The 25,314-nt window shown below is 42.3% G+C and overlaps 1 protein-coding gene, 1 long non-coding RNA gene and 1 pseudogene across 4 annotated transcripts; 1 reads left to right on the forward strand and 2 right to left on the reverse strand.

Annotated features, from left to right (window-relative positions):
• Positions 1 to 9,958: 9,958 nt before the first annotated feature.
• LOC136538251 (uncharacterized) lies at positions 9,959 to 14,060 on the reverse strand. 3 transcript variants are annotated; one of them, XR_010779250.1, is made up of 4 exons: positions 13,671 to 14,060; positions 10,570 to 12,236; positions 10,352 to 10,477; positions 9,959 to 10,264 (listed from the first exon to the last, which is right to left on the reverse strand). It is a non-coding gene; the product is annotated as an uncharacterized lncRNA (long non-coding RNA). The 3 variants fall into 3 exon arrangements; XR_010779249.1 differs by having other exon boundaries at positions 10,352 to 12,236; XR_010779251.1 differs by having other exon boundaries at positions 10,339 to 12,236.
• Positions 14,061 to 14,188: 128 nt separating this feature from the next.
• Positions 14,189 to 16,960, forward strand: LOC136536232 (putative disease resistance protein At3g14460; annotated as a pseudogene).
• Positions 16,961 to 22,911: 5,951 nt separating this feature from the next.
• LOC136538252 (uncharacterized) lies at positions 22,912 to 23,854 on the reverse strand. The gene is made up of 2 exons (XM_066530239.1): positions 23,702 to 23,854; positions 22,912 to 23,341 (listed from the first exon to the last, which is right to left on the reverse strand). Exon 2 carries the CDS (start codon positions 23,332 to 23,334, stop codon positions 23,086 to 23,088), a length of 249 nt encoding a protein of 82 aa, XP_066386336.1. The 5' UTR covers positions 23,335 to 23,341; positions 23,702 to 23,854; the 3' UTR covers positions 22,912 to 23,085.
• Between the last annotated feature and the right edge of the window lie 1,460 nt (positions 23,855 to 25,314).

The raw sequence follows: 25,314 nt of genomic DNA on the forward strand, positions 1-25,314 counted from the left end.
TATCATACTGCGCACCATATCCATCAGGGTACAATTGCGTCTTTCAGCTACTCTATTCTGCTGAGGTTCGTCCGGTGTTGAATACTGGGCTACTATGCCATTCTCCTGTAAGAACCTTACAAAAGGTCCCGAAACTTAGCCATATGGGGTATGCCGACCGTAGTACTCCCCCTCATGGTCGGATCAGACTATCTTAATCTTTAAATTGTGTTGGTTTTCAACTTCTGCCTTAAATATCTTAAATTTATCCAATGCTTCTGTTCTTTCTTTGATTGGATAAATGTAGCCATAACATGAGTAATCATCTGTGAATGTTATGAACGAATCATAACCATCCACACTCTTTATAGAAAACGGACCACAGATGTATGTGTGAATAATCTATAAAATTCATGCGCTTCGTTGGGCATCTTTCTTAATTTTCTTTACATACATTCCTTTTATGCATTCTCTGCATTGTTCTAAATCTAAAAACTCTAATGGAGAAAGAATATCATTCTTAACTAGTCTTTCTATTCTCTCCCTCGAAATATGACCTAAATGATAGTGCCATAATTTCAATGACGCATCGTGAGCTCTCTTATACCACCATTTTCAGAGTAACTCTCTGTCACCAACTGCTTTATCAGCTGGGTAGCATATGTCTTTGAAGAGCCAGTGAACTGACTCTTTATTCTATCAAGGTACTCGGTAACTGTGTCACACTCTGGGATTGAACCCACAATTGCAGGCTCAATCGTGTTCTTTATCACAGTCAAACATTTCTTGTTGGCAGTGACCCACTTCCTATGCTCAAGGTCATAGGATATCTTTTGGGATTCAAAATCCCTCTCTTTAGTTGCCCAAGCGGCATTAGCCTCGTTTGTCTCCCTCACTGGTGCCACTGGCTCAGTGGGACACGGTGAGGTGACTACCCAGTCCACCTCAGCCAAGATGAAGGCCAGGTCAATCTTTTTTTTCCACTCCATGTAGTTGTCACCTTTGAGAGTGGTGATCTCTTTGATACAACCCATCAAGTTGTATCTGTCTTAAAACACAATTCATACAGAGTGAGAATATAAATAATAACAATAATTGCATGCCTTGATTCCAATATTGGTCAAAATTGAAACATACAACTGTTCTTATACACTAATTCTACATCACCGTTGGGCAGAAATAGAATTAATGCATAAAATCATTAAAATTATGATATTGTTATTAACAACGTTGGTCAGAAAATAACAACATCATAATCATGTCAAAATCTCTTTTTCTCCAATTAAATATCACGTTGGTTCAAAATAACTGGGGAATAAATAATTTCTTTAGCAGCGAAAACATGAAAAAATTCATTATCTATTTTTCAGAAGTATTTCTCTGTAATTTCTCTATTCTCTAAAAATTTATCCTGATGGTTTAAAATTTAACAGAGAATTAAAACAAAATTCATCAAATTCACTTCTAAAAAATAATAAAACAAAAATTACTCTTCTATTCATTTTGTCCAGGCCTGCAGCAACAGCACCCCTCTCGCGCGTGCTCGTGGTACCTCCCCCGCGCCTAGGCCGCAACTTGGGCCTGGGCCATGAAAGTGGCCCGCCGCGCTCACCCGCCTAGGCCAAAAGGCGGACCATTCTCTGGTCGCCGTTGGATCAAATCCGACGGCTGTGCGTGGTTCTCAAGCGAACAAAACCCGCTCGACGCCGGCTCCTCCCATAACCCTAGTACATTTGCTCTCTTCCGCCCTCTCCTTCTCTCTCGCACCACGCAGGCGTCAGCGGCGGTGGCCACGGTGGCCGCCGGTGCCAGTGAGGAAGACTGCTGCTGGACGAAGTCTGGCTCCTCTTCCCCCCTTCCTTTCTCTTCCCTTTCCCCTTCTCTTCCTCAGCATCATAGTCGAGCGATGGAGGAGCAGCGGTGGCTGCCCATGATCACCGGGGAAAAGTGTCAGCGCCGCCGCGAGGCCCCTCGTCGGCGTGCGAGCTCGCCCAAGGTTGAGCTCACCGCCGTCGAGCGGCCTTGTGGCAATGCCCTTGACCTCGAAGCCCGAGGCGTAGGCCACGCGGTGGCATGACCTCCCGGCCAGGGTGGTTCTTCCCGTGCGACATCTGAGCAACGCCGGCAGTGGTGACCACGGTAGGTGAGCCCTAGGTAGGCCCCCGTGCCGTCCGTCCTTGCTTCTCTCTCTAGGGTTGGGTCTTAGGGTTCGGCCAGATTCGAACCCACTGTTCATCTTCTTTCTAAAATCGTTCTTCTTTTCTACCCCAATACGCGATCTATGAGTAGCCACCCCTCTCGGCCTTCTTCTCTCGCCTGGATCTTGCTTCTAGATTTTCTTCTCTGTTCTTTGCCGATTGGGGATTAGGGTTAGGGTTTGACTCACTGGAGTCACTATTCATCTTCCTCAACGAGTGCTTCGTGGGTTAGGGTTCGGCTTCTCATGCCGAGACCCCTTTCTCTTCTCTTCTCTTCTCAGATCCGAATGGGGCTATATTCTTTTCTTGCCGCGCGTCGGCGAAGATGGCAGTGCGGCTCCTTTCCCCGCGTGGTGGCGGTGGTGACCGGTAGTTGAGTGACGCCCGCCACCCTCCCGATCTCTTTTCTATTTTCTTTTACCCGGTTAGGGTTAGGATTTCAATTCAAAATGGATCGAACCCTTGTTCTTTCTTTGATTTCTTTTCAATTCTCTACCCCATACTAGATCTACACACTGTTAACACGGCTCTGGTACCATTGTTAAGAAACAGTGTACCTCTGTAAACATAGATTAGGGGTTAAACATCTCACTTAGATGTAGAAGTTGGTTCCTCTACTTCGCCTTGGCGCAGTTGTGCCACAGCCTCGTGGACGTTGGTGTCATGGGAGCTCGGCGCGGTGGAGTCCAGCGTAGTGGTGGCGATGCAGAGGCGACGACGATGAAGTCAGTGGGTCTTCCCGTCACTGGCAGCACTCTCTTTAGATTGGGTTAGGTTTAGCTGTTGGTTGGTCACGGCGGCTTCGGTCAACCTCGAAGTTAGAGCCCTGATCCCCATCTCTCTTTATAGTATTGTGCGATAGGGGCCCACCAACCATATTAGGGTTAGGTGTCCCTGATCAGGACGTAGATCTAAGGGCCCAATAGGCCGGTGGAGATCAACTAACAGGGTGGTGACCGCACGCCAACCGAACGCGCCTCCGCGGGCGGGGATACGCCGGCCGGCGTAGGGAAGGCCTCACGAGCAACCACGGCCCCAGGCGGCGTGACTGACACCGGCGCTCCAATCTGGCCTCCACTTCCCCTCTCTTGCGCTTCAATCTTAGCATACACCGCGTCTTTGAGCACCGTGAAGTCCCCCTCTGCTGTTTCCTTTGCTCTTGGTTGTTTGTGCCCTTCAAGTGTTCGATGAAATGCTCAAAGGGCTCTGCTTGCTGATTTTGCATCCGTTCGGTGCCTTCCAATCATTAGCTTATCATACTATCCCGTACTTGATCATTCAGCTACCTGTGGAGTAGTTTCGTCGGGTGCTGCCGAAGGCTCCAGGCGGACACCTACTCATGTAAATCAGTCACATCACACGGAGGCAATTTTGTCATTACTGTCTCCATGTCTTCAGTATGCATGTACATAAACATCCATTAGTAGGTAATGTTACCAATAAATAATCAGACAATGTTCAGTCCTCTACCTCAGCTTTGCATTTATCAATGCCGATTTCAGAAACATTGATCTTATTATAATTTCAAAGTACATGTTGCTTTCAAGTTACTTTTCTTTACTGTATATGCTGAGCTACCGCTTGCTCCACACCTCAAGTATATTCTTGGATCTTAATTGTTTCAACTGCATTTTTTTATCCTAATTTCTCTTCTAGGAACATGCTTCTATATGATAGCAAGTTCTACAGTAGGTGGTCATTGCAGAGTGCTCCCTCCTAATTCTAATTCCATGACCCTCTCGGCCTCTCTGTTTCTTTATTGCACTTGCAGAATATTACATGTATTTTGTAAGATAGAACTACAAGTGCAGAGCGAGCTTACAAGCCTAATCTTAAGTCCATCATCATTGGCCGACACCCTTAATCCACGACCAGTTTTGCTGCGATCGAATTGACAACCGCATTATCGTCGAACACCGTCCTTAAGCCCTACTGCTGGTTTCAGAGGCTCCCGTGGGTGAGACAAGAGTGTGGAAAACCAGAAGCTAAACAATCCTCATTCAACTCCTACTCTTCGTCTATTTAATTGGGTTTATAAATAAGCCAGATTCCAGTTGTTTTAAACCATCAAGATTCCCTTTGTTCTTAATTTACTTGGCTAGATCATCTAATTTGAGCCCTGAAAATCACTACCAGAAGTTGCAAATCATCCGCCTCCCCTCTATTCTTAAATTACTCGGATAGAGCATCTATTTAGCCCTGAACAAAACTAAATGTATAGCGACCATTGTTATCAGTAGCGGAACTAGCGGGTGACACTATTGCTAACTTATGCACAAGCATTGTTCTATCATTTCCTCCGAAATTGCCACACAACTTAGCTTTCTATTCAGGTTGCGTAGCTGTTAATTTGTTATGAATAGTATATGACTGAAAAATGACAGGCTCAGCATAAACCGGATCAGAGCTTGCACATACAAGCTAGCCCTTCACCGAAGAGCGTGGCAACGCCGCGCGTCTTTCTAGTTATGTCATAAAAGGAATAAGATCAGAAAAACCTTTTTGAGGAACCAGATCAGAAAAACCTTCAAGTATCCAAGTTCAATTTGCCTACTTATATAACCTCTTGAATTCTGAAACCAAATATTTAGTACTCAAAACCATCTAAATTATCCCTAAAGTTGTTTGGAAGTGTTGTTTTGTTGACATAGCATGCCGACATGGATAATCATTTCCACATGGGATGCCACGTCACTCTAAAATTGCAACGTCTTCCTATTGATGACATATCTCTACTCCCTTCTTCTCTCTAACTCTCCTAATCGCTGATAATCACCGCATCAAGTAAAACCGAGCAATACAGAGGATGATGCCCATGTGTGTTATTCATCAAGTAGGTGCCACCTGCCATGAGAGCAACTCCGAGTCTAGGTAAAGTTAGATTTCAAATTGTAAGATTTAGCCATTATGTAAAATATAAAATCCATCTAAAAAGTAGAGTTCTACAGCAGCCTAGATAATTTTTTCTTTATCCATATTTAAATCTGTCGTGTCATCCCTTTTTTTTTAAAAAGATCTGATCGGCTTCGTGCCTTCGTCCACCGCGCCTGAAGCCTACTTTGCACGGCCAGGTAGAGTTTTCAGACAGCTGGCAGCTAGTGCGTGCCACTGCGTGGCCTGCAGCGGCAGCCGGCCAACCATCGTGCGTTACTGCCAGCAAGGTCCGTTCCTTGTTCCTTGGCCAACACCGCCCGTCCCCTAGCATACGTGCTGCTGCCAGGAACGCCCAATAAGCAGCATTCAGCCAGCTGCAGGACATGTGGTGCAGTGGTGGTCAGCTTTGGTCAGTGGTTGCTGGCTGGCCGCAACACTTGAGACAGTCCAATTAGCGCGCGGGAATGGTTTGGTTACGCACGTAGCAGGACTCGCTAGGGAAAATTGAGCAGCGAGAATGCTGAGATACCCATCGGGAAAAAGAAAACAATATATACAAATTGTTGGACTATTTTTTAGGCACAATAGCTATAAAAAAGTTTCACAGATGTATTTACTTAGCCTCTTGGAGTTGTTCTGACAACGTCTATGTAATCTCCCACGTTAATCAAACCTCCTGTAACATCATCTAAGGGCCTCTAAATTTTAGAGCTCTAAAAGGTTTAGAGCATTTTAGCTCACTTTCGAGCTCCAAAAGCTCTAATGTGAGGTGGGCTAAAGTTTAAAGCTAACTTTCGACTACTTGTTTGGAGCTTTAGCTCTAAAATTTAAAGCTCTAAAGTTTAGAGGAGGAAATCCAAACAAGCCCTAAGACTATTTAGATGGTTTCGATAATTAGGCATCTCATAGCTTTAGAGCTTCAGTCCAGAAACCTCGATACCTGAGAGGTTTATATATACTTGCATAAGTGCATCTATAACAATGACCCCTAAATGAGAGCCTTTACTTTTCTAGGAACCACTTGTCAGTCATATAACTCTTTTTTATTTTTTCTCCCATCTCCTACTCCCTTGCTTTCGTCGTTGTTATGCATCGCCAGAGTAGCTTGCGCAGAGGAGCCCTTCCCACACAAAGAGAAGGAGGCCACGCTGGGAGGAAGTAACTGCACCTAGTGAGGGGGCCGTCAGGAGCCAACACTATCGCAGGAGAGGCAGTCACACCGGGAAGGACTGATACAGATCATGTGGGGAGGGGAGGGGGCGAGACCGCACCGGAGTCGAGTGTTGGGGGAGGAGGTAGCTACGTCGGTGCAGGGCTCGCTGGTAGAGGGCGCTCTGGGAAGAGTCGATGAGGACGGCAGTGAGGAGGTAGTTGGCGCTGGAAACCTATCTTTGTGTCGAGGATGGTGGATCCACGCTAGCGGACATAGGAACGTGCTACGATGGAGAAAGACCATGGCAGAACGATCCTAGCATCGGATCTAAGATCCAGGGACCTACTGGAGCGGCTAGTGTTAGCGGCATGGACCAGAGAGCGAAGCCGCGGGCGGGAGAATAATTCGTACCGGTGTGAGCTTCTATCCATAGAAAAACACATTTAGTCCCTCCCAAAAAAAAAGCTCCCAAAAATGAGGACTTGGTAGAGGAATTTGAGGGTCTTCTACTTTTGAGGACCAAGGTAGGATATGGAGGACTTTTTTTTTTTTTTTTGCTCCTCTGCCCTAGAAAAATAAGATAGGAACTGGTTTATGTTCCTCACTGGAGATGCTCTGATTTGCTGTTTTTTATAGTTACCACTAAAGGTGTTAGTTAAATTATTTAGTACATTAAGGGCAATTCCAATGAATAGTTCTAGAGGCAGTTTTCAAGAAAGAAAGAGAAGAATTAAAGTCCACTTAAACTATTCTTTTCAACCATGATTTCTATAACAGTTTCTATACAAAGGATAATTTAAATGCAACACAAAAACAAGTAGATCTAATGTGGCAAGCAACCATATAGCCTCATTGCACAGTCGGGACTTTGTGCTCATCGGAACAACCATATAGAAATTGTGCATCAAACACAACAAGCAACTTTAGCAAACAAACATATATTAATCAATAGCAATCATATAACGTTGGGTTGCATATTGTCTCATGAGTACATGGCTCATCAGACTGCAGGCCCATTTGATTCTCGACTGCAGCCCCATATCTACTCTCCCATCATCGACTCTACTCTTTCGTCTAATGGATAAGGTTCTATCACAGATGAGAAGAAACCAGAGCGCCGCCGCCACCAGCACCCGACCCCAGCACTACGTCGCTCCACAACCAACGCTCAGTTCTAGCGCCGCTCGCCGCTGCCTGGCCCCAGCACCATGACGTGCAGCAAAACCAGCGCCGCATAGCTGCCAAGCTTCATAGGAACCAACGCGCGGGAGGAGCGATTCGAAAGCAGGCGCGGGAAGAGTGAAGCAGGGGCCCGCGCGCGCGCCCCTCTGTTTCCCTCTTGTCCAGAAATGGTGCGCGCAGGAAAACTGGCGGTGGCGCTAGGGATCTGGACAAGAGGAGGAAGAAACGAGCTGAGTCTCCCCAACTATATTTCCACCATTTCTTAGCGAATGGATACACGAGAAGACTCGGTTTCCTTTGGAGAAACAGTTTCTCTCTTTTTTTCTTCTCTCTCCTTAATAAAGCTACTGGCGTGTTAGCAAATTGCTGAGCTGTCAAGGTAACTAATATGAATAGAAACTACCATCAATGTTTCATTGGGACTGCCCTAACTTCGAGGCATCATACCACGTTCAAGATATCATTTATTGTATTGTACAGAGGAAGGAGTATAGTAACCATATAAGGGCGTCCGCAACGGTGAGGCACAAATCGCTAGCTAAGTTGGCAGAGAGATAAAATAGAGTAATATTATTAGGCTTTCTTACTATTCTTTATTGCACATGGGTGCCATCTTCTCTCTATGTCTTCTCATGTCACGTAAAATCTACTAGCTACTTGCTCGTCGCTATCTAGTTCTCTCTCTCCTTATTTCTTTGGCCACGTTAGAACCCAAGCTGGCTATGTCGCTAGTTGTTGGAGACGCCCTAAGAGGTCTTTGCATGATTTCCTTACATGTGTGTGGTCCAATAAACAAATTATTGTGCAAGGTGTATGTAGTGATTTATTTATGCGACATAGTAAAAACTTGTAGATAACTCTTATAGGATTCAATAAAAATAAAATTTATAAGTTTTGGAAACACAAAGTTAAGCTGTACCATTTAATTTGATTTTGACATGTATTTGTGAAATTTTAATTTTGAAGACTTCTTGGAAACAACATAAAGAAACTGAGGAGTACAGATCAGCCATCGTCGTCGGTTTTTTTTTTGGCACGGACGGAAGATCAATTCAAACGGTTGTTTGAAAATTTAGCCGTCAAAATCGGCCCATTCATCAGGCACTTTATTTTTGGACTGCGATAACCCGCGACCCGTCGCGCGTACGTGAAATGCGCGATCCCACTAGGCGGCTGACACGTGTTCACAAGACTGTAACGCTGCACACATCTGTCGCCGCAACGCCCGCAACGCTTAAAGGCTTTGGCGCGCCCCAGCGTTTGGATAGGAAAGATTACGGTCGATGGTCCAGACCTCGCACGTTTTCCAAAAAACAAATTTCTTTTCTAAAAAAACTATAAATCTTAAACGGTTTATCTGTTTTCAATTCCGTATGCACTGATATGTCTACGTGACGAGACGAACAAAACTAGACTCCACTTGACTATGTTTCAAAGAAATTTTATTTTAGTAGCAATTTATGTGTAAAAATGTGCCATAGGATTTATGAAATAGGTTGCTACCATGTAATACTAAACTTGCTACTCAAAAAACAAACTAAAGCTCCTATATGATATATACATCGATTGTTACCATGAGAATATAATAAATTTGTTATTAGTATTTATATAAACATACTAACCCGTAAAGAGAGTAGCCGGCTAAAACAAGACAAGCTGTAACCTGAAGTGGCAAATTATTAAAAAAAATATTACATAAGCTATCAATTAGGGGGGCAATTTATTAAAAAAACAAATTACAAAAAGCCAGGAAACATGACGTGCCGCCAACTAAGGGTATTTATTAAAAAATAAGGGTAGCGGCAAAAAAAAAAGACAAGTTGCAACTTGAGGTCAAATTATTAGATCAAGCATTGCAAAGCTACCAACTAAAGGGGTAAGTTATTGTATAACCCACTATACGAGCGAAGAAACAAGACTAGCTGACAATTGGAGAGACTTTTATTAAAAAGACAAGAGTAGCAGCTAAAAAAAGACAAGTTACACCCCCAAGGGGCAAATTATTAGAAGTGTTGCATAAGTTAACAACTTAGGGCAACTTATTATACAACTAATACGTAGAATTTAAAAAGGCTTTCAAACCTAAAAGGAAAAATAAAATAATAGAACTCAGAACTCATTAACAGAAACTAAAATAAAAATTGAAACAAAAATTGAAATATTTAAAAGTAGAAAATATTGAAGAACAGTTAATATTCAAGATTTAGGAAGGCATTCGAACCTAAAAGAGAAACCAAAAAAATGAAATAGCTTATGCAATGTTTCGATTTTTTTTTCCAGTAGCAATTTATGTGTAATATATGTTAGAAGATTTATCAAAGGAATTACTACCATGTAATACTAAAGTTGCTACTCTAAAAAGTATAATAAAGTTGTTACATAGTATGCATAAGCTGGGGGACAAAAAAATATCAAAAGAGTTACTACCTATTGCAGGAGCAGGGAAACAAGAGTAATGACACAAAAACAAAGACAAGTTGCAACCCAAGGGTCAAATTATTAGAATAAGTGTTGCATAAATTGCCAACCGAGGCGGCAAGTTATTATACAACCCATTGCAGTGATCGGAAAACATGACTTGCTGCTGACTAGACGCAAAATAATAAAAACACCATTATAGGATATAACATAAAAAAAGTTTGAATTTTCAGATGGTTCATATAACTAGCACATTACAACTTTCCTCTCAGCAAAGCTGCATGAACATCATAGTAACTTCTGAGGGTCCAAAAATGCAAGCGACAGCAACATAAGAAACTTTGTTTTGGATTGGCTAAAAAGAAAGAGCACAAGTGTTTGAACTACATGATAGATTTTGATTGTCTTCATAGTCCTATGTTGCTTAGCCACTGATGGAATCCTACTTGACCTCAAGGCCCTGCAAAATAAATACTTAGAATAAAAACAAAAAACCAAAAGGAAGATGTTAATTAAACAAAAACAAAAACATACATGCGCCACTCACTGTGAGCAAGACGACAAATTATTTTGTAGTATCGCAATTCCTTATCTGATATTGGGAACCGGCGTGCTAAACCAACTTGGGGAGAGGAGCATTTTGAATCACATAAGTTGTTATATTCTCTTGAGCCTACAAAAAGAATAATACCCAAAAGAATAATGGGACCTACAAAGATTAAATAGGCTCAAATGACCATCACAAACTGAAATAAAAAAAACAACCTTGCTGTGAGGATCAATGTCTCCCATCTCAAATTTGTTTCTACCTAGAGGATTAATTGGGTTCATTGGGGCGTCTTGCCCTAATCTTTTCTTTAAAAGGGCTGCAGGTTCATAACTGAAAGGAAGAACTGACAATGGAGACTAGAACTGAACTGATGACGGAAAGATAACAGAGAAGAATTGAAATAGCTAAAACTGAAATTAAAAATGGCTATACTGTCCCAGTCAAAAGAACTTTTCTCAGCTGGTACTCTAAACAAAATTTTCAGGATTCAGCAAAAAGAACTTTTCTCAAGTGAAAAGAAATTTGATCAGTAGCAGTTTCATTGCCTTCTCTTGCTAACTAAAATTGCATACTGAAATTGCTAACTGAAATTGCAAACTGGGACATGATCACAACAACTTCACACTACCAGGCACTTATTCACACTAACAGATCCAGTTCATACACATGCTGATAGCAACCAACTGATGAAACAAAAACAATTTCGAAGAAGTTTCACAACAGAATAAGCAAACTGAAACATGCTAAAAATAGCTGTTGCAAACTGAAAGATAATTGAAAATGCAAACGGAAAGCTTACTGAAACAACATTGAAATTGCTAGCTCAAAATGAAAGCTGAATTTGCTAACTGAAATTACAAGCTAACTGAATTTTTGCTATTGAAATTACTAGCTGAAGATTCAAACTGAATTTGAAACCTGAAAATGCAAACTGAAAGAAAAACTGAAACAACACTAAAATTACTAGCTCAAAATGAAAACTGAATTTGAAAACTGAAATTATAAGCTTAATGAAAATTTTCTATTGAAATTACTAGCTGAAAATGCAAACTAAATTAGATAACCGAAATTACAAGAATACTGAAATTTTGCAAACTGAATAATTATAAGAAAACTGAAATTAGAAACTAAAATTGAAAACTGAATGCAACAACTATTTTTAGCAACAATTTGGACGAAGTTCACAACAGAAAAGCTAACTGAATCTTGCTAAAAATAACTGTTGAAAACTAAAAGCTAACTGAAAATGCAAACTAAAAAAACTGAAACAACGTTGAAATTACAAGCTCAAAATGAAAACTGAAATTAGAATCTAACTGAAATTTTGCTATTGAAATTACATGCTGAAAATGAAAACTGAATTTGATAACTGAAAATAGAATATTTCTAAAATTATGAAAACTGAATAATTATAAGAAAACATAAATTAGCAGCTGCAGCAAATCAGCGGCAGAACAGCCAGAGGGAAGAGGATGCACTAAGCAGGATAGGTTGCAGTCATGCAGTTCAATGAAGCAAGATTGAAAATGAAGAAAATTGCTTCAAAAACTGAAATATCTACAACAAAGTAACAAACTACTGTAACCATAAAATAAAATTACTAATTCAAATTAGAAACTGAAATTAATAATTGAAACGGCAGCAGGCACAAACCTGGTCGGATGAATGGCAGTTGGGTTTGGGCGCACGGCTTCGCAAAGCAGGAAGGGAGGACCAAGGGGAGGGAATACCTGGTGTCCTGGTGGTGCTCGTCACCGGCCAAGGTGGTGAGTGGCGAAGTAGGACAGCAGCGACAGTCGCAGAAACACCCAAAAAATCATGTTTTTAGCCTATTTAGATCTATTGCCGTCACATATGTTTTTCAGTTCTCCAGATCTGAATTCTGAATAAACGAGCAGTAGTGAGATAGGATAAAAGCTCTTTGATTCCCAAAACTAGATGGGATTAGATAAGGTAGAAGCTTGGTCTGAAAAAAAAACACTGCGTTGGGACAGTGTTCATTTGATTTATAAGGGTAATAACAGGGATTATGCAAAATCACAGTGACAGGAAAGTAATTTATCTCATACAGAGAGGAGAACCTGTGAAGAGAATTTTCTTTTTGAAGGATGTGGAGAGGAAAATGACCAGCTTTAGTCAAATTTCTCATTTTCTTTTTATTCTTTTTACAGCCTTTGCTCATACAAAACACAACTTGAAAAAAGAACAGCTAGCTAAGATTTATATACATGCTTCATAGATCTTTCTCCCTCTTGGATTCAGAAACAAACATCTCTTTGTACAAACACAGGAGAGCTCAAGCCACACACAACGGGATAACACCAAAAATCACAAAACCTAGGCAACATGAAAACGGGCTGCATGGATAACTGAAGAAATAGGATTTGAGGTGGGACACAACACACGAGTAGAACACAAACAGTGGGGAAGAGAAGAAGACAATTCGTGTTAATCTGGAAATTGGATTATGTTAAAATTTTGCCATATACCGTACACACCAAATGGGATCTCATGTACTGACCTACACGAAAATTCCCCATCAAATTGATCAACATCTAATTGTGTTAATTCCAGAAAGGTACCTCCCTGCTATTCTCACGTATTTGAAACATGCCACAATAGGATAAAATAACTTGCTACAAAGATACATGGAAAAAGTCTACTTAACCACCCCACCTTTCATACTTGGTCTACTTCACCCCCAAACTATGAAGCCGTCTGTTTTACCCCCTGAACTTTCTAAAACCGTCTATTTTACCCCCTGGGCGGTTTACAGCGGGTCTGCTACAGTGCCGGTGGTTTTGAATTTTCTTTTTTTTTATTTATTTTCGGTGAATTTTTGAAAAATCATAGTAAATCATAGAAAAATCATAAAATGAAAAATCTAATTTATTGGACTCCAAATGAGTAGATCTACACAGTGAATATATAATACGGTATGCTTTAGTACAATTTTTTTTTTTTGTACCTTTAGATTAATTGGAAAATCCAATTCTGTCTGTAATTAATCAGACCCGATGTTACTGTAGCAAAACCGCCGCTGAAAACCGCCCAGGGGGTAAAATAGACGGTTTTAGAAAGTTCGGAGGGTAAGTATGAAAAAAGTATGAAAGGTGAGGGGTTAAGTAGACTTTTTACAAAAATACATCGTAAAAAAAACCGTACTGAGTCCTATATACATATACATTATGCTAAACAATGGAACCCTAGAATGTTGATTCATCCACATACACAGGCGCAAAAAACAAAAAAAAAAACATGATACAACACCAATGGGGCACGGAAGGAGCAGTGATAAGGGTTGGGTTGTACTCACATCGAACGTCGTAACCCGCCGCATCTATAGCTCCTCCGTCGTAGCCCGCCGCACCTACTGCTCCTCCTACGTCATCGTCTGCTGCAACTCCCGAAGAAGGCACGGGTGCCAGCTGCAGGAGCCAAACCATGTCGAATCGGATGCAGAAGCAAGAAAAGGGATCTGGACGCGCGGCGGAGTGAGCGGAGCAATTGCTCAGTCGTCCCCCGCTGCAACCTAACCCACTACCGCTCGCCGGCTGGAGTTCAGCAACAGCGGATTCGTCGCCCGCCCCCCGCGGCTGCGCTGCCTGAACGAAAGGGAGCGGAAGAGTTGGGCGCTCGCTCGGGAAGGGAAGGCCGCAGCGCATTGGATGGGGGGAGTGGGGCGCGCGTCTGCTGGGCCGGCCCGTCGTGGCATGGTGTCGCGCGATCGAGTCACAGCGCGACTGTTCGGGAGGCCGTATTTATTTAGCGTGAGAGAAAAATATTATTTTTAATTAAAAATTTATGATCATTTATGAACAAGCAAACAGGCCCATGAACTTCTTGCCCAGGCGGCCCAACAACCCAACCCTGGGCCCTCTGGGATCCGATGATTACCTGAAGATGTTCAGGCATTTCGCATTTGGCAGGGCAGATGACACTGAAGAATGCACTCTGTTGGGAGACGATTGGGACGACGTCGTCGAGGACGAAGAAGAGCTGTCACCGATGGAAAAAATTGCATCAGAGTTAGCAAAGAGGATGGTCAGTCTGCCGCTATCGGCGCGGGCACTTGGGCGGGCGCTGCGCTTCCGGCAGGATGATGAAGACCACTGGAGAAACGTGCTGGAAGACAAGCTGTGGGAGAGCCAAGACCAAGATGCCTGCCGGATCTCACCGGCATTGTGGCTGAGCTACCGTCACCTTGACCCCCGCCTCAAGCAGTGTTTCGCATATTGTGCAGTGCTCCCTGGTGACCATGTCTTCAGAAAGGAAGAACTGGTGAACATGTGGGTATCACAGGGGCTGATATACTCTGATCGTGCCGCCATGAGGCTGGAGGACACTGGTGGTGAGTTCTTTGATGAATTGGTTCAGAGATGCTTCTTTCAACCTCTTGCAAGTAATAGATTTGTAATGCACAAGTCGATGCTAGACCTAGCACGAGCAGTGGCAATGAGCCGGTTCTTCATGATCACAGATGAAAGCTCAGGAGATATCCCGCAGGAGGTTCGTCACCGGAAAAGCTGAAGAGTGATTTGGCTTTGCAGACTTGGTCTTCCCCTGATCATCATTTCCTGTACCAAGTTCGGACAATTCTGCTCTTCACAGGAGATGTCAGCGAGTCAGATGAGTTTCTGGATGTTCTAGCTCATATTTTCTCCGTGGCAAAGAGTGTGAGTCCTTGTCCTCTCATGCGAAAACATAACATGTTTGCCTCCAGAGATCAGCCAGCTCAGACACCTCCGCTATCTCAACTTGTCAGGAAACAAAATAATTGATCTTCAAGAGACACTATGCCAGCTTTACAACCTCCAAGTCCTGGATGTTCGCAGCAACTCTCCTTCTCTGCATCCTCCCGACGGCATCACAAGTTTGATTAACCTGAGGCATCTGCATGCAAGTTAGTCGTTCCATTCGAGCATAAGTGACATACATGGTCTCTCAAATTTGCAACAACTGGATGTATTCCGTGTTGGTGGTAGCATGCACATCGACGCCTTGCGACGGATGACTCAACTGCGAGGAAAACTTCATGCTGGGGATCTCCGTCAGGTTGACATTAGCGTGCTCAGCAAGGGCATCCTGAAGGGAATGCAGCACCTGAATGAACTACAGCTGTCATGGAGTAGCTGTGATAGCCAAAGCAAAGAGATGTCCAAGGATGAAGTACTTGAGTGCTTGCAACCATACGACAATCTAAGGGTCCTGAGAATTGTGGGGTATGGAGGCATCAAATTCCCACCATGGATGACGAAGACATCTGGTTCTCTGTTGAATGTGACATCCATGTGCTTAACTGACTGCACAAACTGTAAGACCCTGCCTCCCTTGCATATCCTGCCCAGGCTTGAGGTTCTTCAGATCAGTAGGATGCATTCTATCACCAAAGTGAGCACTGTTCCCCAACGATCAGATCAAGAATTGTTTCTGAAGCTCAAGAGGCTAGTCATTGAAACCGCACCACATTGCACAGAGTGGTCAACAGGCAACTCAAAATCAAGAAGGATGGCATTTCCATATCTTTGTGAGCTCGAGATAAGGAACTGCCCAAAGCTGATGTTCTTTCCTGATCTTCCCCTTTCACTGACAGTCATGGTCGTCGAGAATGTTGGTTTCGAGACGCTGCCAAGAATTCATGATAAGCAACCATCAACAGAAGAAGCCTTGGAAGCAACATGAAAAGAAGGCAGGTGGACATCAAGGCTTACCACATTACATGTTCATCAGTGTCACAGGCTGAGATCTCTAGGCACTAGCCTGCTTCGGCAGCAGCACCTGCTAAAGTCCCTTGAGTTGCTGTCAATCAAGAACTGTGACAGCGTCATCTGCGACATCCCTGATGGATTCAAAGATCTAACTGAACTGAGGGACATCTCCCTATATGACTGCCCCAAGATGGTTGTCGACAAGTTCCACACCTCGGTGCGAACAGTGGAGATCAGTGAGTGTTTCGTTGCACATGGTAGATGGACGGATGAGGATCCATTCCTCTTCTCGGTTTGGAACCTGAAAATAACTGGGTGCTCCCACGTAAGCAGCGATCGGGTCAGCAAGATAGAGAATTTGGACTAGCTGAGCTCCCTGCTCAATGTGTACAACCTTCACCTGGAGAACACAGTGCTTATGAGATTATACATGTTCGACCAGCTCCCTTCTCTTGAGATTCTAGACATTGATGGATGTGATGCATTCTTTGCTGATTTATCTGACTTCGCTTGGCTTGAGAAGCTGCAGGTCCTCAACATTAGGAACTGTAGGGAAATGTGTGGGCTTCCGGAGAACTTATGCAGGCTTCCTGCATTGGAAGAGCTGTGTGTTCAGAACTGTCCGGCCATTGAGGCATTGCCAGAGAACGGCCTCCCAACATCTCTGAAAAGACTTTCAATCTCTAATTGTGGTCTTCGGCTGACTAAGCGGTGTCTTAATGATGAACTTGACAGGCCAAAGATTGCACTGATTGGCACAGTTTATATTGACGGGAAAATGCATTCGGCCAAAATGAGTTGACATGTAATTCTTCTTCCAAGTCATACATAGGCTCTCCATTTCTTCACAACTATGATTTTCCCCAAGTCTTTCTGTCATAAACACCTGTGTCTGCAAGCAAATGGTGAAAATGATACTATATGATCTGTTTTTCTGCTGCGCCTGAACTTTGGCTCCTGTACTGGTCTTGAATTGCTCTTTGATAGACAAGATTCTTGATATAAAACGTAACAGGCTTAGTGAGCCTAAACTAGAGTTCACGGAGTTAAGTGACACAAATCAATCTTTGATAATTGGTGTCTACAACAAGGTATACAAGCTACAACAACAACCAACAAAATAAAAACATGAGACTGAATTCATGCAACAATGATCTTAAATCTACCATCAAACTGTAAATTTCGAAGTTACGTCAGTCAAACTAACACGAACTTTGAATCGATGATGTCAATGTTGTTTGAATAAGATGCATCTCACCTTCTACAATTAGAAAGAAACAAAATTTTCGGAACTAAGGCATTATTCACTTCATTCTTGCATTCAAGTTAAAAAAAAAAAAAGAGGAGAAATCAAAACATACCAGTAAGGGCATTTTCTGACATGGACTAGAGACGGTGATCTGGAATCCAAATCGTACTGAGTTAATTCGAATCATACCTTGGTGAGACATAAGGCTAGGTTCAAGGAAAATTGACATATCATTGAGATTGGAATTGACGTGACCTCTGTACTCAGCAGTCAGCACCCGACGACGCATGGTCCGCCCAACAACAGCTTGGAGCTTGGTGCGTCTCCACCAGGACCGGTCTTGAATTTGTAGGGGTCCTGGGCGAAACAAAAAATTGGGGCCCTTATGTACACATGAACCACATAACTCTTTTGGATATTCGAGAAAAAAAAAACACATGAACGACGCCGTAGCCATCGTGACGCACGACTTCAGCAAAGAGATGTTGCGATGGAAGCGCATATTGCAAACGTATGTTTTAAGTGTTTTAGATGTTTTAGAGGTACGTTGCAATTGTTTTATATGTATGTTGCAAAAGTAGATCAGGGATGTTGCACATGTTGCAAGTGTTCAGAGGTATGTTGCAGTTATTTCATATGGATGTTGCAAAAGTAGATCAGGGATGTTGCACATATTGCAAGTGTTTCAGAGACATGTTGCAAGTGTTTCAGAGGTGTTGTTCCAAATGTTTCATTTGTTCTAGACGTATGTTGCAAGCGTTCTGATCTGAATGTTGCACATGTTTTACACATATGTTGCAAGAATATGTTCGAAATGTTTTAGCTGTTTCAGTCTTATGTTGCAGTGCATGTTTTTATGGTGGCAAGTTGCAAGTGTTTTATCTAATGTTGCATATATTTCACACACATGTTGTAAGCGTATGTTCTAAATATTTTATCCACTTCATATGGATGTTGCGTTCAAATGTTTAATGTTGCACGTGTTTCATACTGTTTGGAGAGTCAACAGATGCAGGGAGTGATGGTGGCACAACACGGTGAAATCATCTAGGCCCCTAGTTGGGTTTCGGTGATTAATGACGACACAAGATTACTGTGACTAACGTGTGTTTTACAGAGACAAATTGAGTTAGGTCATGGTAATGGTGATTGATTGGGCAATTATGGCTTTCATGCCTCTATCGATGAAAATCATTTCGATTTTCAAAGAATGGACGACAAGGTTAAGGACGGACTGGTTATAAGTCTCGTTTGACGTTGAGAGGCACTTAGAGTAGTTTAGGACTTTATTTTTCCTTTAGCTATACTATTAAGGGGATATGAATTAGTAGCTTGACCAAGATGAGTCTAATATGTTAGGTGTGGTACATACTTGTCAAACTTAGCACTAGATTGGGACAGCCCAAAGATCAAATGAAACAATCCCCGTTCACAAAGTTTTTGAATCGAAAGTGAAAGGAGGGATTGGGTAGGCGTCGGACCGTGCTGTGGCATGGTCGTTGGACCAATCATTCTGGGTCCGACGCGTACGTGGCTCATTTTGGTTGCAGCTCAGGCAGGCTCAAGCGTCGGACCCTGGAGATTGGCGTCGTCGGACAGGTCAAGGGAACTGTTCACTCATGCGATTGATCTAGGAAGCGTTGGACCGAGGCGTCAGACCAACCTGTGCCTAGGTCCGACGGTGTCTAGAAACTACACCGAGAGGATTTTTAAGCGTCGGACTGGGCCGACGGCAGGGCGTCGGACTACACTATAGCACCGGGTGACTGCAACGGCTCCTTCTGACATAGTATGGGTACGGCTTCTTCGGTGAGAGTCGGACCCTAGGTTGATGGTCCGACACCTCGTAGAGGCCGGTCCGACGGTCAACAAAAAGTGGGTTTTTGACCCCCAATGGCTATGTATTTGAGTGGGGGTATTTATACTTCTCCTACTCGTCCAATTTCTCTCTCTTGCCTATTTGTTCAGCTGAGGGAAAACTTTGGAGTGTAAGGGACAGCAAGATCCTAGTGGGATGATTGAGATTTGATAATCAAAGATTAATGACCTTATTAGTGCATAGGGAGTAGAAAGTGTGCATCCATCTTTCTTATTAGACTTACAACTTTCATCGTACTGTGCTCTCCAAAGAGCAACTCTTCTCAAAATCCAAAAACAAAAGGTGCTGAGTCGGAATCCCATTCTAAGGATTCTTGTGGTTCCAGGACAATCTAGTCACCCGGAGAAGATTTCTTTTCTTTGTTGATTCCTCTCAATGAAATTTGTCATGTCTTGGTCAAGTGAGAGTTTATGCTTGTTATTCTTGGTGATCGCCATCACCTAGATAGCTCGTCAGACCTAGATGTGAAGCTGTAATTGAATTCCATTGAATGAGTGGTTGGGTCCTTGTTGAGTAAGGACTTAAGGTAAAAGCTAGCAGGCCGGCCCAAGCTCCCGTTGTTGTATTTTCATGAGGTAATATTTACATGTGTGATTTCTCATATTTTAAAAAAACTTATATACATTCCAAACAAAATCTAAATTATTAATAAATTAATAAAACCCGAACGGGTACACCGGAATGCACCGGTATCGAAACGTACCATTCCAAAGACAAAACTGGAATAGCCTTCGGAATGGAATTGATAAGTATGGGCGGGCGGATGCGTTGGCGCTGCAACAGTGCGGGTGCGCATGTGGGGCGGGAATAAAAATCAGCATCAGCGCATAGGGGCAGGCTGCGCGGCGTCCTGTCCAGATGTCTGGACGCTAGCATAGTCCGTTAGGGGTGGTTTGGGGGACTTCGAATATTAGTACATACCTAGTTCATACGAAGCTATATTCGCCTTGTTGGAGTCTCAATCCGAGTTGGCCGCCCGCCGCGGCGCCACCGTTGAGTTAAGGTGATCGTGTCATAGTTGCTGCGTTGTGTTCAGGATTTGTGATTTGATTTCGAGATGAGAAGTCGCAGTCGCAGAGTCGACAAATAAATCACGAACGCCAATCTGCTAGGCTGTCGCAAGCCTTAACGAGCCAACCAAGCCATATACTGACACAGCTACGTACTAAGTGTATGCTTGTGGTGGAGCCCGTGGGATTGGGGGCCAGGACGGCCGACCCGCTTGCCCGCTCTCAGGGCCGGTCGTGGTCTCCATGTGGCGAGCTCGCCAATCGCGTCATTCCAGAGCTAGGCATTCCCATCGCTAAGGACTCACCAAAGTAGCCGTCGTCGCTTTGTTTTTAATGTGATGTGTGGCCGCGTGAGCAAATGCCAGCCTTATACTCCTGGCTCCAACTCGTTTTGAGTCGTGATTGGTTGGTTAACTATTCTGACTTTGACATCAAGTATGCTCCACTACAGTCTCAAGCTCTTATGATCTTGCTCTTATGATCTTAGTGATCTCACCATATGTTTTATAGTATCGATCCTACATCTTATATGAAGGTTCTTTATATATCTATACCTGAATTTTCAAGATACTCACATAGTATAATTTTGTGATACAATACTATAATTGATATGAATAACTTTTTAAATGATTTAATTGTGATAAAATATTATTTAAAGTTAAGTGGCATTGAAATAATGTCAAATGAAACTCAATTAAATTAATAAAACCAATACAATTTTGCTATATTGGGCTCCAACGAAAATATTCTTTTTCCACATATGATTTTTTTTGTTTTTGTTTCTATTTTTCTTTCCTTTTCTTCTTCCAAAATAGGATGCACAAAGCATCATTAAGATGTCAACATTAAGATTTAAGTAAAAATCTTCTCAACCACCATGATTTTAGTTATTGCCAACTAATGATGGATTTACAATTGACTTGTACTAAAGTTATTATTAGTGTACAACACCGAACAGGAGAGAGAAGTATAGAGTGAGAGGAAGAAAGTAAGTGAGTAAAGGCAATCGTCCCTCTCAACCTTCCCCTCCTTTTATAGGGGAGGTTTCATTATTTCTCTTGGTGGGGCATGTATTTACAAAATGACTTTAGGGGATACAAATGGGCCCTAAACACTACCTCACCAGCCCCTTGGCTATTTAATTAGGTGTGAACAAGTAATGGGGCCCCTAATGTATAATGCACCCCAACAGTTATGGTGATTAATTTGTTGTGATTGATATAAAGAATCAGCGTATAGCAAATTAAAAATCTGTGGTGAAGGAATATTTCACATGGATCTTACAACACCTTTAATCTGTTGTGGAACTTCTCTTGAACACCCAAAATTTTTTTATAGCAAGCTCACGAAATTCAGATGTAGAAGGGGCCCTTTTCAACCAGGTACAATATTATAAGCTTCAATGTTTACAACATAATACAAATCTTATACAACAAATATACATTTTGTAAAATCTGATAGGATCCTAACACTACGATCCAATGTTGTCAAGCAAAAAACAATCATACCTAGAATCTCGATCGTAATAACCTTGCCCTTACATAACACGAGGTTAGGAATTACTCTAAAACTCCTATGAGTTGACTAGTTGAGAAAGGCTCTAGTGGGAAGAGTTTCAACACTAATAAATCTATAAATTTTTAATTTATAACAAAATTTCTATAAAAAATTTTAGAGTTAGGTATTTCTAACTCTTGAAATCTAGAATTTCAGTTGAGCTGACAAAGATATACTATGATGGTTTTGATTTTAGCATACAAACTCCAGATCTAAAGTAGAGCTTCGAACTAGAGCTATATATATGCAAACATAGTCTAATCATTTGACAATAGCAAAAACTATCAACGATTGAAAGTCAAAATTCTTCCGTAGGGTCAAATTTAATGGATTTTTTTTAAATTTATGGCGACCGGTCGATAGAGCCGATTAATTGTAACTTATGTAAATTGAGTTACTGGATGAAATTTTATTAAGGTTCAGAAAGAAAGTTATGAATTTAATGAGATTAGTTCACAGTACATATGGCATATCATTTTGGATGGTTTATTGGAGTTCGCTGATAACACTGATAGAATTAAAACTGCACTCATATATATCAGGCAAAAAGGAGACGAGATTGAGAGATTGGTGGCAAATATGTAAAGCACATAATAACATGCTAGAAATTAATGTAAAAGAAAAAGGTCCAAATTACTCCCCAGAGGTTGACCAAAACCCAGATAGCCCCTAAATTAACATTTGGCAACTACTCCGATGATCAAATTTAACCTTTGATAAGATTTTTTTTTCTCCGTAAAATTATGTTTAAATCAAATCTTGAAAGGTGGTAGCTGACATCATAAATTTTCCATCATTATTTTCATAGGTTAGGGCATATATGATAAAATAAGACTAGAGATAAAAAATTTTGTATGATACACAAATGATAAAAAATCATAATATTTTTTTAGCATAAATATGAGATTCTCTATCGCCTCACGAATTTTGAAATTAAAACTCAATTTTGTAGCGGAGAAACAAAGAAAACAAATCTTGTTAATTAATGAGGTAAATTTGATGATTGATTTAAAATAGTTGGAGGGAGTAACCAAACCAAACGTTAATTTAAAGAATTATCGGACAAAGGGGAGTAACTTGAACTTATTAATGTCGGTAAATGTCAATTCACAAAAAAAAAATGTCGGTAAATGTCTAAGCGTTGAGAGAGCGTAGAACTCTGCAAAATCTAGTCTAGCATAATAAAAAGGTCATTGGCTTACAAGCTCATTGAACAGAACAGAACGAAACCCAAAAGTCTCCACACAAGAGAAAATCTGTTGCTCTAATGAGCTTCACTAAGATTTCAGAACAGAAAGCAGTAGCAGTACATCACAACACAACTCGGCTCACTTGGATGACCTCTTCTTCTGGTACTGCTCCTTGACCCACTTGATGCCGGTGCTCGTCCCGGCCTTCACCTTGTGCGCTCCGACCAGCGCCGCCGCCTTGGCCTTGACGAACCCCTCCGACGCCGCCGCCTTCACGTTGCCGGCGACCGTCTTCTTATCCGCCTTGCCGTTGGTGCTCCTGCTCCCGCTGTCTTCACCAGAGGCCCACTGGTCCGCCCAGGTTGGCGCCTCGCCCTTGGAACCCATGGTAAAGCTGCAGTTGCAACAAAGCGAGAACGAAGACTGCTTGCGTCAGAGCAAACGAGATGCATGGAAACGCAGTGCTACTAGCAAAATTTCTGAGTGGCAACAGAACATAACAGTATTCTTTAGAATCTCTCCTCTCTCTCTTTTTCCGAATACATATTGTTTTGAATTTCAGAATTTCCATATCAATACAACAGAAGGCTCCTCCTGTTTGCTGATAGATCGATGGAACAGTTCATGGTAAAAACATTTGCTTTCGAGAGAGATGTTCTTCCTACTATCGTCGTATACAAACAGCTTATGGAATCGAAAGAAAGGAGCGAGGGAATGCGATTATGCAATGCCGAGACTGACAATTTCAAGTTACCTTTTTTTTCCCCCTTCAGTAGATAGACAGCAATTTGCTTGGCTGGCTTTACTCAGGTCTGCTCCAGGGATAAGCAGACACGGGTGAGAGCGAGAGCCTTCCTGCCTGCTTGTGTGGTGCAGGCAGCAGGCTTGTCTTATATGTGGTAAATTTGGTAATGGTATAGGGGAGTAGAAATTTGGCTTTGCTTCACCAACAGGAGATACCAGCAAAGATGCCTTGCTTTGTTGATTACCTTACACAAGGATAGAATAATTCAATTCCTCCTTTTATGGTTTTCCTGGTAATCTGGTATGAATAGAACAAATCCATTGACCATTGGATCCTCTGGACTCGTGAGCTGTCGGCCTGCTGCACCATCGTTGCAATCGCAGACCCAACGGTCCATCGCGCCCTCTGCTGCTTCCAGTACAGTAGAGGCCCGGTGGGCGGTGGGGCTCCTTTCTGCTCTGGGATAAACGGTATCCCAAGCAGGCGGCAGAAAAATTGCCGAGGTTCTTCCATTCCAAATGTGAAGTGAGCCACCGGCCTGAGAAAACGCATTTCCTTTCTCTGTACTTGGAGGTGTTGGTTCTTTAGTCACTTCTAAAATTTATGTCACATCGAATGTTTAGATACTAATAAAGAGCATTAAATATAGGTTAATTACAAAAACCAATTACATAGATGGAGACTAATTTGCGCCACGTTGTCAAATCATGGCCTAATTAGGCTTAAAAGATTCCTCTCGTAAATTAGTCGCAAGTTATGTAATTAGTTTCGTAATTAGTCTATATTTAATACTTCATACATGTGTCCAAACATTCGAAGTGACAGGAATTTTAGGCGTCCCTGTAGAAACCAAACACCCCCTTAGTATAGAAAGGAATCAGCGTGGCTAGCATCCGAACGTTTGGATACCCGTATCTGCCACGCCTGCTGCGTCCCCCATGTGGTACGCCTGCCCTTCATGCAACTACTGTCCCATATGCAACTGCTATGTCTGCATCACATCCTCACATGCCGCATGCAACTCATGCGCGTACGACTTGTACTCGCATGCAACTGCTGCGCCTGCATCATATGCTGCTTCACATGCGGGTGCATGTACGCATGTAGCTGCGCACTCCAAGTCTGCTGATGCGCATGCGGGTGGGGACCATCCACGCCCGTATCGCTTGCCGCGCACGTGGGGACCGCTGCATCCGCGAGGACTGCCTCCGCATGCGTCTGCTTGCTATGCCTGCTAATGTTGGAACATGAAGCACTTCTCCAACACAGTCTAAAAACATGTTAAACATTTACAACATACGCTTGCAACATATGTATATAGCAACTGCAATATATACAACATCTAGATAAAACACTTGCAACATATGTCTGGAACAGATGAAAAACTTTGAATAGACGCTTGCAACATATGTGTAGTCACTGAAACATATGCAACGTCCAGATAAAAACACTTGCAACGTACGTCTAAAACAAATAAAACATTTGAAATATACACTTGCAATATACGTATATAGCCATTGCAACACATGCAACATTCAGATGAACACACATGTGTAAGAAAAATTGACCCTAGGCCCAGTTACTTTGGATTTTGGTGTTTGATGACCAACACAACCAAATTA

The sequence above is a fragment of the Miscanthus floridulus genome, chromosome 2 (genome assembly GCF_019320115.1).
Source record: "Miscanthus floridulus cultivar M001 chromosome 2, ASM1932011v1, whole genome shotgun sequence".
Taxonomy (NCBI): domain Eukaryota; kingdom Viridiplantae; phylum Streptophyta; class Magnoliopsida; order Poales; family Poaceae; genus Miscanthus; species Miscanthus floridulus.